The sequence below is a fragment of the Varanus komodoensis genome, unplaced genomic scaffold (genome assembly GCF_004798865.1).
Source record: "Varanus komodoensis strain SLA01 unplaced genomic scaffold, ASM479886v1 scaffold6_2, whole genome shotgun sequence".
Taxonomy (NCBI): Eukaryota; Metazoa; Chordata; class Lepidosauria; order Squamata; family Varanidae; genus Varanus; species Varanus komodoensis.
Genome location: NW_025336346.1, coordinates 23,250,613 through 23,266,712, shown reverse-complemented (window position 1 = coordinate 23,266,712; position 16,100 = coordinate 23,250,613). Strand labels below are relative to the sequence as shown.

The 16,100-nt window shown below is 39.1% G+C and overlaps 1 protein-coding gene across 14 annotated transcripts in view; it reads right to left on the bottom strand.

Annotated features, from left to right (window-relative positions):
* The window catches only part of TMCC1 (transmembrane and coiled-coil domain family 1), a 135,355-nt gene that overhangs the window by 11,866 nt on the left and 107,389 nt on the right, over positions 1 to 16,100 (bottom strand). For 13 of the 14 annotated variants that reach the window (XM_044451387.1, XM_044451388.1, XM_044451396.1 and 10 more), the window contains one exon: positions 2,038 to 2,969. In XM_044451387.1, coding sequence (XP_044307322.1) covers positions 2,038 to 2,969 — 932 coding nt within the window. Of the gene's footprint in view, positions 1 to 2,037; positions 2,970 to 3,900; positions 4,195 to 16,100 lie in introns of those variants that run through there. The other variant, XM_044451398.1, reaches the window with a different exon arrangement.

Below are 16,100 nucleotides of genomic sequence, written 5' to 3'. Positions count from 1 at the left end.
AATGGGGAATAAATGACCCTCCAGATGTTTTACTGTACATGCTGGTTAGGGCAGATGGAAGTTGTAGTCAACATCATCTGCAGGGACAGATTTCCCACCATTGCAAAAATGGAATCATAAATCTACTTGGGCATTTTTTATCCACAGAACTGGAGCAACATGTAGCCTGAAATCTATACTAGTTTCACTGTGGTATTCAACAAACTGTCCCATGTTTCAGTGTTTTGTTGGAAATATCTCTCTCAGGAGACTAATAACTTATCTGTGAGATGTTTTAAAATGACCTTTACTAATCTCTCAACCTGGAATCAAGGAAAACACCTAACCACACTGAAAAGGCAATAAAGGTAATTTATACTAAGGCTTTTGATACAATACTCTTTTTTATCTGTTATCCTAGAATGGTGACATAAAAACTGCCAGGAAAAAAGTTTCCACACTGATGGAAAAAGTCTGAAGACAACAAGATTTCTGCTTTGCATTAAAGGCTAGATTATTGTTCCTAATTGAAAAGAAAAATGTTTATACGGCTCCTGGTTTTGGTTATTAGATTTGTCTTGAGAAGGCAAATTTTCCTAGGAACAGAGCTCCCCAAAACTGTTAAATTAATACTCTTCTATGAGCAATTAGCAGGGTTAGATGGCCCAGTAGATATAAGACAACTTCATATGCCCAGCTGTGCGACACATTGGTGGAAAAAATTCAGATCCCTCCAAATGCAGATTTTTAGACATTGAGAGGACCTGCTTATTTCTGCCTGTCCAAGGAATACAAAGGACCACTTAATCTACTGACTCAGTTCTAGTTTTTACCAAACTTCAGACGGGTTTATTGGACTATTTGTAACACATAATTGCTATGGTTGGCTATATAATATTTTTTAGCATGTATAATGTTGTGAGCAGAGCCGCCTGGTGCTGGAGGTCAGACTAGATGGCCCGGGAGACCCCTTCTGACTCAATCTGTTTCTATGTTTCTACAATTAGATAACACCACAGAAATGACTTAGGATATTTTTATTTTTAAATTAGAGTACCTACGTCAAGGTCATCAAGTGACAATGTACTGCTGTATCATAAAGCTGATTTATGCTGCTAAGGAATGTAAGCATTGTGAAGCTAAGACTGTCAATAACTAATAAACCGAAATGAGAATGGCTAAGATCCTGTTAATCCCTCAGCACTCAATTTAAGATTGGTATTTTAGCCATACTAGTTTATTTGCATGGTTAAACACCTTTCTCATAATTAAGAATAATGAAAAACAGCATCAAGTTTAATGGATCAGTGCAATATTACATTAAGAGCTGGAGAAGACAGAGAACCAGCCAAAGCTCAACAGTACTGCTTCTAGGGATCTAGCCTCCGAGGAAGAGCTTACAAAACATGGTAAAAGAAAAAATTCTGAACAATTTTTACTGCGCAATGGAGCAGGCTCCACTCATGCTTAGTTTGAGTAAAGCTGAAGAAATGCTATTAATATCATATCAGAATTTAATTGTTTTCAACATGTAATAAATACTGAAGGTGCAAGAGCAAATATTCCTTAATGTTTGGTGTGCCTGGAACTAGGGCATACCTTTACAGAGGCATTATTTCAATGGAATGTTGTAACCCGTGCAATACATTTTGAGAGCACAAACAAGTCATTACAGCACTCAATATCCATGTCTTAGCAGGCTTTCTCCTCGCTCAATCCTCAATGCACAAAGGTAATCAGAAAAGGCTGTGCATAAAAATTCCATATTCAGCAAGTCTGGATCTATGGAATGGGATGGGAAACTGTAGCACAGCCTTACAAAAAGTTCAAAAATTAGGACAGGGATTCAGAACTGATGTGTCATGATATGTAGCAAGAAGACTAGGGGTGAAAATAAACTTAAGCATGTAAGAAAGGGGTGGGTAGGAACATATCAGCCAAATGATGATTTGTAAAAGAAAGATAGGATTGTTAATGGGTGAATTATGTATCCAGATTATTCTGGATGTGCCTTAATGTTAGTAGTATCAGTGAAATGTTGGACTTCTAAATGCTCACCGGTATCTTTCTTCCTGCAGAGCCTGCATTATCAAGGAATAATCCCTCTGATAGTGAACCTTGAGGGTCTCAAAGGATTCCTCCAGTCGTGCTTGCATCTCTCTGATCTCTTGAATCTCATGCAGTATTGTATCAAAACCTGAGCTTGGCATATCCAGAGTGTTTGTTTTGGAGCTTGACGCTCCCACAGGGACCCCTGTGGTACTATTGGCCCCCACAGAGCCTGATGTGGCACTGGAACAATCTTCCTCACTGCCATATTTTGGACTTGACTGAAAGTTATGAATGCCTAAAGTCTTTCCCCCACTCCCATCTTCTTGACCTTCTTCCAAAGCATCCTTCAGATTAGCAATATTGTCTGCACTCCCAAACTTGTTCCTAATGAGCGAGGCAAACTCCCGGGGTTTGGAGACGACAGCACCTGCTGCTGAATGGGTTGCTTGGGAGAAACTGGAAAGTCCACCTTTAACACTATCTACAACTCCTTCACTGAATCCAGTGACCCTTGCTCCCACATCTTTTAGCCCCTGGTGCATATCCCTCAAGACATCTTTGGGCTGTCGAGGGATGCCATTCTGTTCAATCTCTCGTAGCTTCCGATGGTAGTGCTCTAGCTTCTTCTGCAACTGGAGGATTGTCTGGGCAGACTTCTGGTTCTTCTTTTCAAAGACCTGTTTGATGCGGGCACTCTGTTGCTTGTCAGCATTATTGGCTAATTTCAGATATTCTGCCACATTGTCATCCCGAGCTGTTTGTTCTATTTTGATTTGCTCTGTCAGCTTCAGTATTTTCTGCTGCAGGTGGGTGATGGCCACTTTCGTACGCTGAGGATCTGGTGTTCCATCAACAGAGTCTGCATTGATGCTGCAGTCTATGCTTGAGGCCACTGCGCTAGACGTTTGTGCTAGGCTGCTTACATCTAACCGCTCGATCTGGAGAAGGAATAAAAAAATGACATTAAAGATTGCTTTGATAACGGCAAAGCTCATCTAAAATACATCCTCTTGAAAGTGAAACAATCTACTTAATAAATTTGTAATGTTATGATAAGTAATTGGATCTGCTTTCTTTAGATGTTATTGTTCAATGTTCAGGTGGAATCTCAGTCTTTACAATAATGAGAATAATATCTATATGCCTTTTCATTTTCTGAATACTTGGAAAAACAGAGAGAAGAGTTGTCAGCCAGCAGCGCTAGCGTAAATAAAGTGAACAGTAGAAAAGTACAGAGGAAATTTATCTACCACTGTCATACACATTACTTTATGGGACAGAGAGAGCAAAAAAATACTCACAAAAAATGTATTCCAAATAAAATAGGCAACAGAATAACTCGTTTGTGTATCAAATAAACCTAATAACTATATACAGTACCCTAATCCTTCATAAACTGTACAACTGCAACTCCCATGTTCCTTCCACATGACCTAATAACAGCACTTATCACTAGCATTCCCAGATCTGAAACAGCCACGATCTATATCCAGAGAGGAGCTTCCATTCCACCCCTTCACTGACTCATTCAGCACAAACAGGAGCATATTGGTGCAAATGGCTAAGTAGAGAGAAGAAGGCAGGCTTATTCAACAAGGTGAGGTATAAAAGTCAAGGCATTATCAGAAGTTTCCAGGCAATTGTTCTTAGTTGAAACTTGCCTAAACAAAATTATACTGACATGTGCTGAAGCCTACACAGGAAGTATTTACAGAAAAATGTACAAGAAAATTAAATTAGCTTTTTAACTTAACATACAGTCTCTTCTCAAACAGTGAATTACTTTAAATACTCAGATTTTTAATGAAAATTAAATCTTCCAGGCTTGCTTTGTACAGGAAAGAAAGCATTCTTCTTTTTCTAGCCTACCTTGACTTTTCTGAGGCGCAATAGCTGTTCCCAGTGCATGATCTGAACAAAGCAGCCACATGCCTGCTGTTGTAGCTTAGCCGAAAGCTAATCCACAAACCCGTCCTGAATGATGTACAACCAAGTTTCAAGGAAGGCAGCTTAATAGAGAAACCAGTGAATCATTTAATTACTCAACAGCTCCTCCCCAAACAGGGAACATATTAGGCCTCCTCCTTACAGGAGTATAAAAAACAGCAACATGACATCATCAGACTTTATGAGGATTCTTTCTCTCTCTCTCTCTCTAAAAGAAAAAGGCAAACATTCCAAATGAAACAAAGTCGATACCCTGTAAAGACTTGCCACCATACGAACTGTCAGACTATAATCAAGAAATAATGTAAAAGGCAAAGCTTTCTAGGGGAAAGGGTGGCAACTGAGATCAGGGAGGAGGAAGCAGACTTTAGACACTCCTCCGCTTTCACAATATGTTCTACCATCATTCAAGCAACAGGAAAACAAAACTTGGATTTGAAAAAATACTTATTTCTGAGGACCTTATTTGGCTAAGCAGTTATTTAGAGGATTAATATACTATAAGGTACACTTGGTTATTTGCTTGGAAGAAGGGGATTAGCAATCCCCATGTAAGATAGCAAGTCTCTCCCCCTGCCCCCTGTGTGTGTGAGAGAGAAGGGGGTGGAGGAGAAATGATAGCCTATCATGGCTATCATGGCTATTGAGGGATTGTGGCAGATGCCATCTGCCATTACACAGTTCCCAACTGTTATTGGAAAATGGCAGGGGTTAATTGAGGGTAAAACAACAGTCCACAGTAGGGTTAGGAAAGGGTTGCTCAGTCCTAAAATAATCCTCCCACCACCAGTACAAAATGATAATTACCAATAAACCTAGCTGGGGTTGCATATTCATAATGGCAGCTGGGACAGACCACTACTGTACAAAGTAGGATAACCCAAGGGCTGTTGTGTCATGCAAACAAGGTCAAAGAGAGAGAATGAGATGTGCGTGTGCACGTGCGCACATGCGCGTATATGGGGGGGTCTATGTTATGTGTAGGAGCATCTCTTTGCATAACTCAAACCCTAAGTAACACTGCAACTCCAACACTGGGGTGCTATTCCTATCTGCTGCCACATTAGCAGTAATGGTCCCAGGAAGGGGAGATTTATTTGTACTTGCCTTTGATGGGGGATGTCTGTCCTTTTTTATTGACAAAGCACAAATAGAGATGTAATAAAAATACTTTTAAGGTGAAAAGTCAAATGAGAGTAGTTTAATGTGCACAATTAGTTGATGCTCATAGTTACAAATACATCAATAGCAGCAAGGTTCCTAGGAGAAGCATAATGAGTATCAGTTACACACTCCTTTTGCCATAGCTGCTACCTGGCAACTAATGATGCTGGATCCAGAAGTACCTCCAGGGTGTATAACTTTTCCAAAAGGATATACTACCCCATCAACATATACAGCCGCTGCTCAGTGAAGTTCCAACTGTGAAGCTGTATCTGCTAGCATTATTCACACTACATATTCATACTAAGCCCGAGGATGTAAAAAACAAATCTACATTTTGCACGTGATGTGAGTCAACTATAATCTTTGAAAGCACCACATAAATAAATAGGCTACTGGATGCACAAACATGAATCATAATTACACTGTAGCAGCACCCTTTTTGCCTATGTTTAGAATTAACTTACTGAATCATTTGGGATACTCAAGTCTGTTTCATATGAAAACAATTAGCAACCAATGTATTACTAATTACCTGAACAATCCAAAATGTATACTTTAATATATATGGACACATTCTTTCTGCATAAGGGTAAATTATAACAAAGCTTCAGCAAACTAAAATCAACAGTTTTCTAGTGGTAAAGTGCCTTAAGTTTTCTGATAACTATTTTTACTTGAGTTGTAACAGTGTACCAAAAGTGTCTTATAGAACTGAAAGAGCAGCTGTATGTAGTTCAGGGATTACTCTCCCCCTTCCCCTCGGTTATAATGGTAACTGCTGAAAAGTCTGTACACCCCAAAAAAGAAAAAGAAAAAAAATAAAGATTTATATCAGTCTGAAAATTGGCCTGGAGGAATCTAGTTAGCAAGAGGAATAATCTAAACATATTTTAGAACAACCCAAAGATAAGTAGTGAACTTACACAAAAGATTTTGCAAGTTTGATTTAAGACTGTTTCCACCATCTCATAATACTGCCATGCTAAAAAACTAAAGGATTTCAGAAGAAAAAAATCAGTATCTTTTTCCATTTCCCTCCTGTTTCTCTCCCAGAAATTGAGAAGCTTTGCATTATGAAATCTTTTATAGAATTAAGACAATAAATAGATATTGTGTTGATTTATTGATATCCAATATTTACTACTCCCAGTTTCTAAAAACTATGCAATAAGAACACTTCTATAAGAAGAACAGAGATGCAAAACATCCTGGAATAATGAAGCCGTGGGGGAAACATTTGTCAATAATCTCTGCAGATTCCCCCGCAGAGCTATTTCTTTCTATATTAAAATGATCCATCTAAAGTATCATCTGCAGACATACATTTAGGGATGTTCCAAGTCACACTCAAGTTTCCCATTTATGCTCCTCTTAAACATCTCTCTCCAACCTGGTGCCTTCCAAATGTGTTGGACTGCAATGCACAGAATTCTTGACCTGAGGTTGCCAGAAACTGAAATCCAAAATAACTGGAGAGCAACAGGCTGGAGAACGCTGTCCTAAAACAACCAAGTGACTTTAGATCTGTATCGAGCACTAAAAAGGCATTATTTAAAAAAAAAATCTTCCCACTTTTTTCCCCCTTGAAACATATGAGGAAACAAATGATCAGTCAAATCATCAACAATAGGGAAAATGTCCAGAAATTTCACATGCCTACTCAGCATGCTGACATGTTCTGTATCACTATGTTTTTGCAGATTACTCTCACGATCATTTTCCTATTAACAGAAGGCTTATACGAAAATTTACAGTTATTGCTGAAGTGATTTTTAAAACAGGTCCTGTAAATTAAGGTTAAGAGAAACCCAGGGTAGAAACTACCACTTACATTATAGAACTCATAAGTGGAGCTTCAAGTGTTAGCTAATCTCCAGTGAGTCCATAGGTAGGGAAGGCTTTATAAGGAATTTATTTATTTGTTAGATGTATTAGGATTGGAAAGGGGAAGGGGTGGCAATAGACAATGGAAGGGTGTGTGTGCTGATTCTTTCCTGCAAACACTCCTGGATGGTTTTCCTCCCTTTGGGCTTTATTTCCAGTATTCAGATTCTAGGTGGAAGGAGTAGGTTAAAATGGCAACGAGGGGCATGTTTAGATGCCACTGTTTAGTGGCAGTATGCATGACTGACCTGTGGGTTCAATTCCAAATGCATCTATTTAAAAACAGCAGCTGAGAAGAAAGATCTCTGCCTGACACTCTGGAGAACCGCTCCTGCTCAGAAACGACAATACCGGGCAAGGTGGGAAACTACTTTGACCTGGCCAGTGGCAACTTCCTGTGAAAGCCCCTACAACTTGTTCCTGCAAATGCCCCTTGCCATACATTTAGTGTTACCAAAATAAAAAAAACAGGGTTGGGAACAGTTTATAACAGCTTCATTGTAACTCCAAAGAAAGAGAGTGAGAGATTACCTGTTCCCCTTCCCCTAACAATAGGAATTAATTAGAAGTACCTCATGGCAGTGCTGCTCCATCATCATTTCAAATTATCTCTAGCCTTTTGGGCTGGTCTTTCTCAATGAAACCACGCATTCCTTGCTCTGTGTCTCACTGCCTTCTCAGAGTAACCATCTGTGTGAGAGATGGGGAACACCTGTCACCCCAGATGTTGGCGGGCTGATACTCCTAACATCCATCACTATTGGCTGTGCTGGCTAGGGCTGATGGGAGTGGCAGTACACTTAACATATGGAGGTCACACTTTCCCCACTCTACATCTACATGAGGAAGAGGCACCTCTGAAAGATGTTTGGATTTTACTGGCTCTCTGAAGCTTGGGAATTTTCAAATGCAATGAACAGTCAAAAATCACTTGCTGTCCAGATTTTACCACAGGAAGAAAAATTCTTCTATGTAAGCTGCCTTGAGTTCCTTGGAAGGAAAAAATGTGGGATATAAATATAATAAATAAATATAGTAAATCTATAGTTCTCTGCATAAGACAACAATGCACTGAAACAATCTTCCATTAAGAATAAAAACTGCCATACAATTTAATCTGCACAGGTCAACATGATCAACAATACATACATGAATATTCTGCAGAGGCTTATGTTTCTCACAATCATTATGGCTGAGGCTCAGCATAATCCATACAAGAGGTACAGCTACTGGGCATATTATCTTCTCCTAACTGGTGCAGTCTTTCTACAATGCCTTTAAACTAAGTAAAACAAATCAATAAAATCCCACCTTTTCCTGCCTTTGTGCGGCCAAGACAATTTTTCTCAAGCTAACTTAATTAAGAACCTTGTAAGAAAGGAAGTTTGTCTAAAGACATGGTCTATAGAGTGTACTCATACAACATGAAGTCATGCTAGGGATATATAGATAGGAATCCACATTTGTTGTACACCTGCGGGAATTACATTTTTTTAACAGTGTGATTATAAGATAGGTGAAAAATGATGGTTGTTCTGCTATTAGCTTAGTGAAGTGGGAATGGATATCCATCTTCTGGCATAGCACTTCAGGGATTTGTTGCCAGAATTCCATACTGTTGGGAAGCACAGTAAGCAACCTGGTGCTCTCCATCCATTTGAACTACAACTCTCATAATCCTTTGCCACTGGCTTGTAGGATTTGCAATGCAAAAATCTGGAGGACACAAGGTTTCCTATTCCAGTCTAAAAGGATCACATATTACTGACTGGTTACCTGCTTAAAACTCTCTTGCATCCAACTTGGTTTGCCAGCAGAGCAGATACTGGTAGTGGAATGGTTTTCCCTTCTGTCTGCAGTGCCCTGTGACTCCAAGGGCTGTGCTGGAACGTTGAAGGATTCTTGGAAAACAAGGAGGCTGCAGGGTGGATGTCCACCCACATGCTGTTGACTGAAGCCTTAGGGGAGCACTTCTGTGTATCTCCCAAAACCAAACAGAACACCTGTTTATGTGTTTAAAAAGATCTTACTTGCTTCCAAATAGGAAAACAGTGTTTAGGCAAGTAACACAGTACAGTTCCAGATAGTTTTCAGGAAGCTATTTTATTGCTCATTGTATTTCCTTCTACTTTGACCAAACAGCACAATGTTTTCAGAAGTGAACAAATAGAGAAACATAAGGGGCAAGCTTGCTGTGGTGTATCTGGAAAAAGTTAACTGCTAGGAACTTTTGGACTCATGGAATTACTTTGGGAATAGACTAAACTGAACATGCTTCTGATACAATATAGACTAGATACCCACAAATATTCAAGGGGAACACTATTCAGCCTTTCCTTCTCTACAGATCCAATTTCTTTTCAATTTGAAACTCACATACCATTAAAGTTGTTACAGTACAACTGGAAACAAATTGTGGGTATGTTCACCTCTGACATTTGAGAGGAGAAAATACTTTTGTAAATGGCTATGGGTTTCATGGTCTTAACCCATGTATGGTTTAAGATGTAAGATACTTGTATAAGATACTTGTATGAGATCTGGTATTATGCCTCCATAGTAGTATTAAATACTACTTTTGTAGTATTAAAAAATATTCATTCCAAATGAATTCAAGTCTTCATAATCTACACTATACCTTGGGGAAGCTTGACAAGAACAGCAAGGTGTTGGACCCATGATGGGGTCTGTTGCCTGGGTTTGGATGACATGGCAACCCATTGTGGGTCCAACCTTACAACAAGCCAGAGGTTACCAGGCTGGCTTGATGCACATAAACAACCCATCATGGAGGAAGCAGTTCTGGTCTGCATGACCTGATGACTGACTGTGGGTGAGAACAACCCACAGTAAGTTATGCCATGCAGTCACTATGTGCAGCAAGAGAAATCCCAGTGCAAAAAGATGCTAAAAGTACCACAAAATTTGAACAACTGGAGACCCCCTTGAGCCAATGTTCTTACTCAGAGAAGGGTCTTGCTGAATTTTAATTATTAACTCCTCTAGCCTTGGCTCTGCTGGTTGTTTTATGCCTACTCTGCATTAGGGTATGAGTAGAACATTCATTCACCCTAACATTAGGATGTAGCAGACTGCATGGTCATATATATGTCACTGCTTTGAGTTTCTGGCTTTCAGTCATTCAGAACTGTGGTTGTGAGGCAGGCTTCTTAGATGCTGGAGAAACACTGAACTAAATCCTTTTATGCCAATTAAATTATCAAAGAATAAAATACACAGACCTGGCTATCTCAGGAAGAAAACAATTATTGTAGGTTATTTCTAAGGAATCTCTCTGTCTCTGGGCTATTTTTTCAGGAATTCTTTAAAGACAGAGGAATGTGGTAAATAAAGACATAATTTGATGAAATTATGCCCTTGATGAAATATTCTACAGATCTTAACACTTGATTAAAACATCCCTCAAATCTTACATATTGTAAGATATGATAGGGGCATTACAGATTATGCCACAATTCCCTTTCAAATAGCAAGGTTAAGTTTAGATTTTTTTTTAATCAAGACAACTTCATAAGTATATACCATAGTGCAGTCTTGGTCACTCGCCCTTCAAATGCATTGGACTACAAACCCCATTGTGTGCAGCCAGCAATTCTTTCAATTGCAGTCCCTCTTTTGTATTATAGGGCTAACAATACCAGCTTACCTTGCAGGGCTGTTACAAGGATAACTCAGGTATGTGCTTTGAATATAAACTGGACAATGTTAAATACTATGAACTCTCCCACACTGGAGGCATTCGAGCTGCTACTGGACAGCCATCTGCTAGGGGATGCTTTAATTTGGAGTTCTGTATTATGCAGGGGCTTGGTTCTGATTACCTTATTGGTCCCTTTCAGCCCTTCTATTATTGCAGCCCAATAATCCGTGTGAATAAAAGCAGACACGCTGAGCCCCTGTAACTGAAAAAACCAGTTTTACCAGCAGATTATTGTAGCTGACCAAACACTACATTCCTTTCTGCTTAGAGTAATCATCTTTGCTATTTTAATGGTATGACTGTTGCAGGAACTTATTGGACAGTACCTATAATCACAACCGGCTTCTAGTAACACACTTCCTGTCTCTTCCTGCCCACATACATTTTTCTTTAAACACTCAGCAGTTCCTCTCCATTCTAACAACTTTTCTTTACATTACCCTAGGAATCAAAGTAACTAGACCAGAAATTGCTTGTGAGCTGATTTTATGACTCAGATGCTTTAAGAATAAAGAGTCATTGCTGCAGAAAAATAAAGCTGACTTCACCCAGAGATAGTGGTGCACATGATTTACAGACGCCAATGACATGTCCTGGAAAACTTGAAAGCCTGTGCACACTTGTATGGACTTTAGCTGGCCTAATAAAAGTATTTTACAGCAGGATCTATCTTTATTTATTTATTATTTCATTCTGTTTCTATGTTGCTCCATAACCCAAGGGTTCTCTGGATAGCTTATAAATGCTGAAACCAGCACATAAGTACAATAAAACAGATTATCTTTACACGGGAGAAAGATGATTTTATACCACTTCAAGCTGGAACTTTATCCTTGGACATATTTTTTAGGAGGTGCATCATCCAATTTATTTGTCTGTTTATATTTATATCCCACCTTGTGAGGTAGTTTGGGGTGCGAGTCTGTGACTGGTCCAAAGGCATACAGTTAGCCCCATGGATGGGTGGGGACTATAACGCAGATCTCCTGAGTCCCAGTTCCACATTCTTAAACACTACACCACACTGGCTCACTACACCAAAACAATATCCATGTTTGTTTATCTCTACTTTGTTTTCTACCTTCCAAGGAACCTAAAAACTGAAATGGTTCTGAGTAATATACTTTCAAAATGGGAGATCAACCATTGATCAACCTGCTTTGCACATGAAAACCCAGAGAACGGGTTGAGAATGCATTGCTGGTATGTGTTAACATTACATTATGGCTTAACTATGGGTTAACCTTGAACAACTGAGTTCACAGCCTAACAAGAAGCCTTAGATTCTCTTCCTGGGTTGTTTGTGGTAATAACCCCAGTTAAACCATAGTGCAGGGTTCACCTATAATGACAAGGCACTGTTCAAAATGCTGTACTTCGAGTTATTGCTGCATGCAATCCACTATCCCAGCAGTCCTAAAGAGAGTCGTAAGTGTAGTTCAAACCCATCTCTGCACCTGAAAGAGCATAATTTGAATATAAGTAGTTTCCTGCCACATTATTTCTTAAGTATGTGTAAACAGAAGCAGACTATGGTTTGAACATTTGCCATCTTTCCTCTGCTTTTGCTTTGTTTTCGTTTATGTTTCCTTTATGAAACCCTTTTTTTTTTGGGAAAAAAGTGCTTTTTTGGAAAAAATAAAAAGGTGCTGGAACTCACGTCTTGGGGACACACTTTTACAGTAAAAAAGATTTTTAATTCACCAACTTTTTTTTGAAATAAAGAACTTATTTACCTTTTGCACGTAGCCAGTCACTCTACACACACATAAACATAATGATCGCCGCCGACAGTAAGAACTCAGTGCGTGACCACACAACCAATCCCAAGTTGAGCAGCGCCCTCACAATCAGCGCGGACACACAAGCAGCCTGCATGCACTATTTTAATGATTTTTGCCGCCGACCTGCTACTCCCGACAGGACGATTCAAAATCACTTGGAAAAATCCGTCAAAAGAAGGTGCCGGAACACTGTTCCGGTGCATTCTATAACAAAAAAAAGACCTGACTATACCCCTAACAGGAGTGGATAGATGTTAGAAAAGAATAAGTACACAATATCTCCCAGAGTTATATTCCTGTTATAGCACACACTTGTTTAGGTTAGCCCAGTTATGGTGCTCCACCTGAATGGAGATTATACCCATATCAATATGTAACAAAGCTTACCAATCAGGTACATGCAGCACACACATACATATGAGCCAGAAACTTCCAGTAGGTTAAATTGATCTTAATAATTGATCCTCCACAATCAGCAACAATCTTGTCTGAAGCTGTGACTCTTCATAATGTGAAAGAAGCCAAAAAATCAAAGCAACAGACTACAAAGGATAGTCAAGCCTCCTTAAAAATACTGCAAGGATATAAATGTATCCAGTTCTAATATCCACATTCTAATAATTACTTAGAATATGTAGAATTGTATTTAAGTATTGTGTATGAGGGATCAATACCTAAAAAATTATGAAAGCCAGTCCAAAATCTCAAGCACTCAATATGTAGCTGCTGGGCAGTGCCTGGGACCCATTTTAGGGTGATGTCAGGAGCCAATTTAGATGTAAGCTTCAGCAGTGCATCACAGTTTTCAGGCCTCAGGGGGAAAAAAACTTAAATCACAGAATACACTGCTGAGTATCTGAAGTGATCTAGCTCAGTCAGCATCTGGAAAGCTATTGTTCTTATATGCTATTTGGAGGGCTTAATCTCACCCATTTGAATTGTATTTCAGTTAGTCACTGCCTTCTGGTAATTTGAAAATAGCACATTATATTTGCATCAGTATTATTTGTTTTTATTATTCCAACCATAATTATTCACTAGTTCTGTTCCCTGGTTCATCTGGGACAATTTCCTTTGTGGTGGTTCAAGGAGCTTCCAAATGTTGTTTCCAGTCTTATCCTTAGAGTTAGAGCTAGGTGTATTCAACTACCATGCCACCAGGAGGGAGCAATAGCAGAGCGTGCCTGTAGTAAATAAAAAAATATTAAAGTACAGTGAATCATAGACTGAAATGCAACCAATTCTTCTGCATTGCCTCACAGAAATTGGAATTCCAATTCACTTTGGGCGTGTTAAGATTAATCAGAGGGACCAAATGTACTGGAGATCAAGCTTGGAAAATAGTTGCTACATATCTATCATAATAGTTTTAGAACATAAAAAGCATGGTAGAATATATGGCTAAAAGACCAGGAACAGAAGAGCAAATGAAAACATACATCAGAACATCCAAATCATGTCAAAGCGTTCTGCCATTTCTAATATTTAAAAAAAAGTTTAAGATCCTCTGAAGACCCTGGACAATTGTGTTTTGGAGTATATAAGCATCAATCCACTGGCTGGGTTTAATATTCTAGACAGATGTTTATTCCAATCACAAGTGAAAATTTGTTCAACATTTTTAAGAACGCTCTGTACATTTCTAATTGTGTAAGTCACTGTGTTCCTCCTATTAAGTTTTGACAGAAAGATACAAAGTGCATTCTTACATCAAGTTTCAAGTATTTCCACAGTTGAATCTTTCTCACCCCACTAATTTTAAGAAGCATTTAGCACAGGAAAAAGAGCCTCCTCCTATTTAAAGGCCCATCTGCTCAGAAAGGTTTTGTACATTTTGCTATAAACAGCTTTTCTGCTATGCACTATACCTGTTTTAAGTGCAGAAGCAGCAATTGTGTGTGTGTGTGTGGGGGGGGGGGGGAATGTAACTGCAACTATACGGAGAGGGAAAGAGAGAGTGAATGTAAAATACTCATCCTTGCCTGATTTAAGAGCATTTTGGATACCATGTTCAGTGTGTCCTGAAGGTGAAGAAGGTGGCAATAAAGGTCACTGCCTTTCCAGTTTTGGTGTGTCAGTTAATTAGCGGTGACCAATCTTGGGTTAATTTGCTGGAATGTGTGCCACACATGTTTCTCAGTCTTTCTGAATATTCAACTCCCTATTGGGTTGCTATGAGACATCTGAACCTAGACATCATGGGCCAATCAAGAGTTAAACAAAAGTTAACCTAACTATTAATTATAGGATAACTGTGGGTTGTTTAATCCATAATTAACCTATAGATGGCATGGGTTTGGACATCACACAGCAATCCTTGTTTGGCCCAATTGTGGTTTTTATATTTAAAATGGCTATGAATGTGTCTGGTATCTATTGTGGCAAATCATAGTTTAATTAACCCACATGTTGCCACCATTACATGCAAAGCAGGTTATAGATGGCTTGATGGCTTTTCAATACCAGCAAAACACACATTCATGGCCTTTGAATGGCCTCACCATTCCTTCTTTTATCAGATCCTATGCAGCATTTTTAAATAATAGTTCTGAATATGTTTTAATCATTTGTAAGAGAATGTGGGTTTCCTCCACGAGCATCTTTGTGGTTTGGATACTGGTCTTCTGTTCACTTAATGTGTGTTTGTTCTAATTTTGTTATAACCCATCTTGAAATATATGACTAAGAAACAGTTTGTAAACCACCCAGAGAGCCCTCTGGGCTATTGGGGTGGTATATAAAATCAATCAATCAATCAATGAGGTGGTATATAAATGGAATGAATGAATGAATGATTTAATAAGGAAATGTATGAAAAGTCATGCATGCAAACCAAAAAGGGGGACCTACTGTGGAATATGCCTAAATCTGGACCTCTTCATCTTTTGCCCAACCACTTAAGTATATAAAGAGTATGTGCACCTCTATATTTCAGGGGTGTGTGTGTGGTGGGGACAGGGAGGCTGGTTAGAGATTATTTTTGATGCAGGTACTGTGTTGCTGGGAGAAATATGCACTATGAGGCCTCTACCTTAAAGAAAAAATATTTGCAACACAATACTTTCCTCTTGCTTTACTTTGCACAGCACACTAGCCCAAAGTGGCCGATGTTACCCAGTGGGGTTACCATGTCATGTGGATGACCATGGGGAACATAGGTTTCATCTTACTCTGGTTATGCCATGTGAATTCAGGCGATACAAATTAACTGATGACCGACAAACCTGAAATAAACCTTAAACCAGTCTTGGGTTGTTTAATCCTCAAATAACTCTTGCTATCTGTATTCACATGATACAACAAACCACAGCAAGTTGGACATTATGCAAAGACTGTGTTAGCCAGTGACTGGTATGATGTGAAAGCCCCTGTGGGTAAATTAAGGCACTGTGAATTATTTATGTTGGTGGTAAAGGATCCCAATAAAGGCTGCGGTTCTACATGGGGTAGATCGGTCCCCCTTCCATGGATAAAGAAATGTACACAGTGATGCATGTTCCCCACAGACCCTTTGGAAGGGCTGCTGTTAGGACTTGTAATTTTTATCCTGTTTAAACAGAAATATG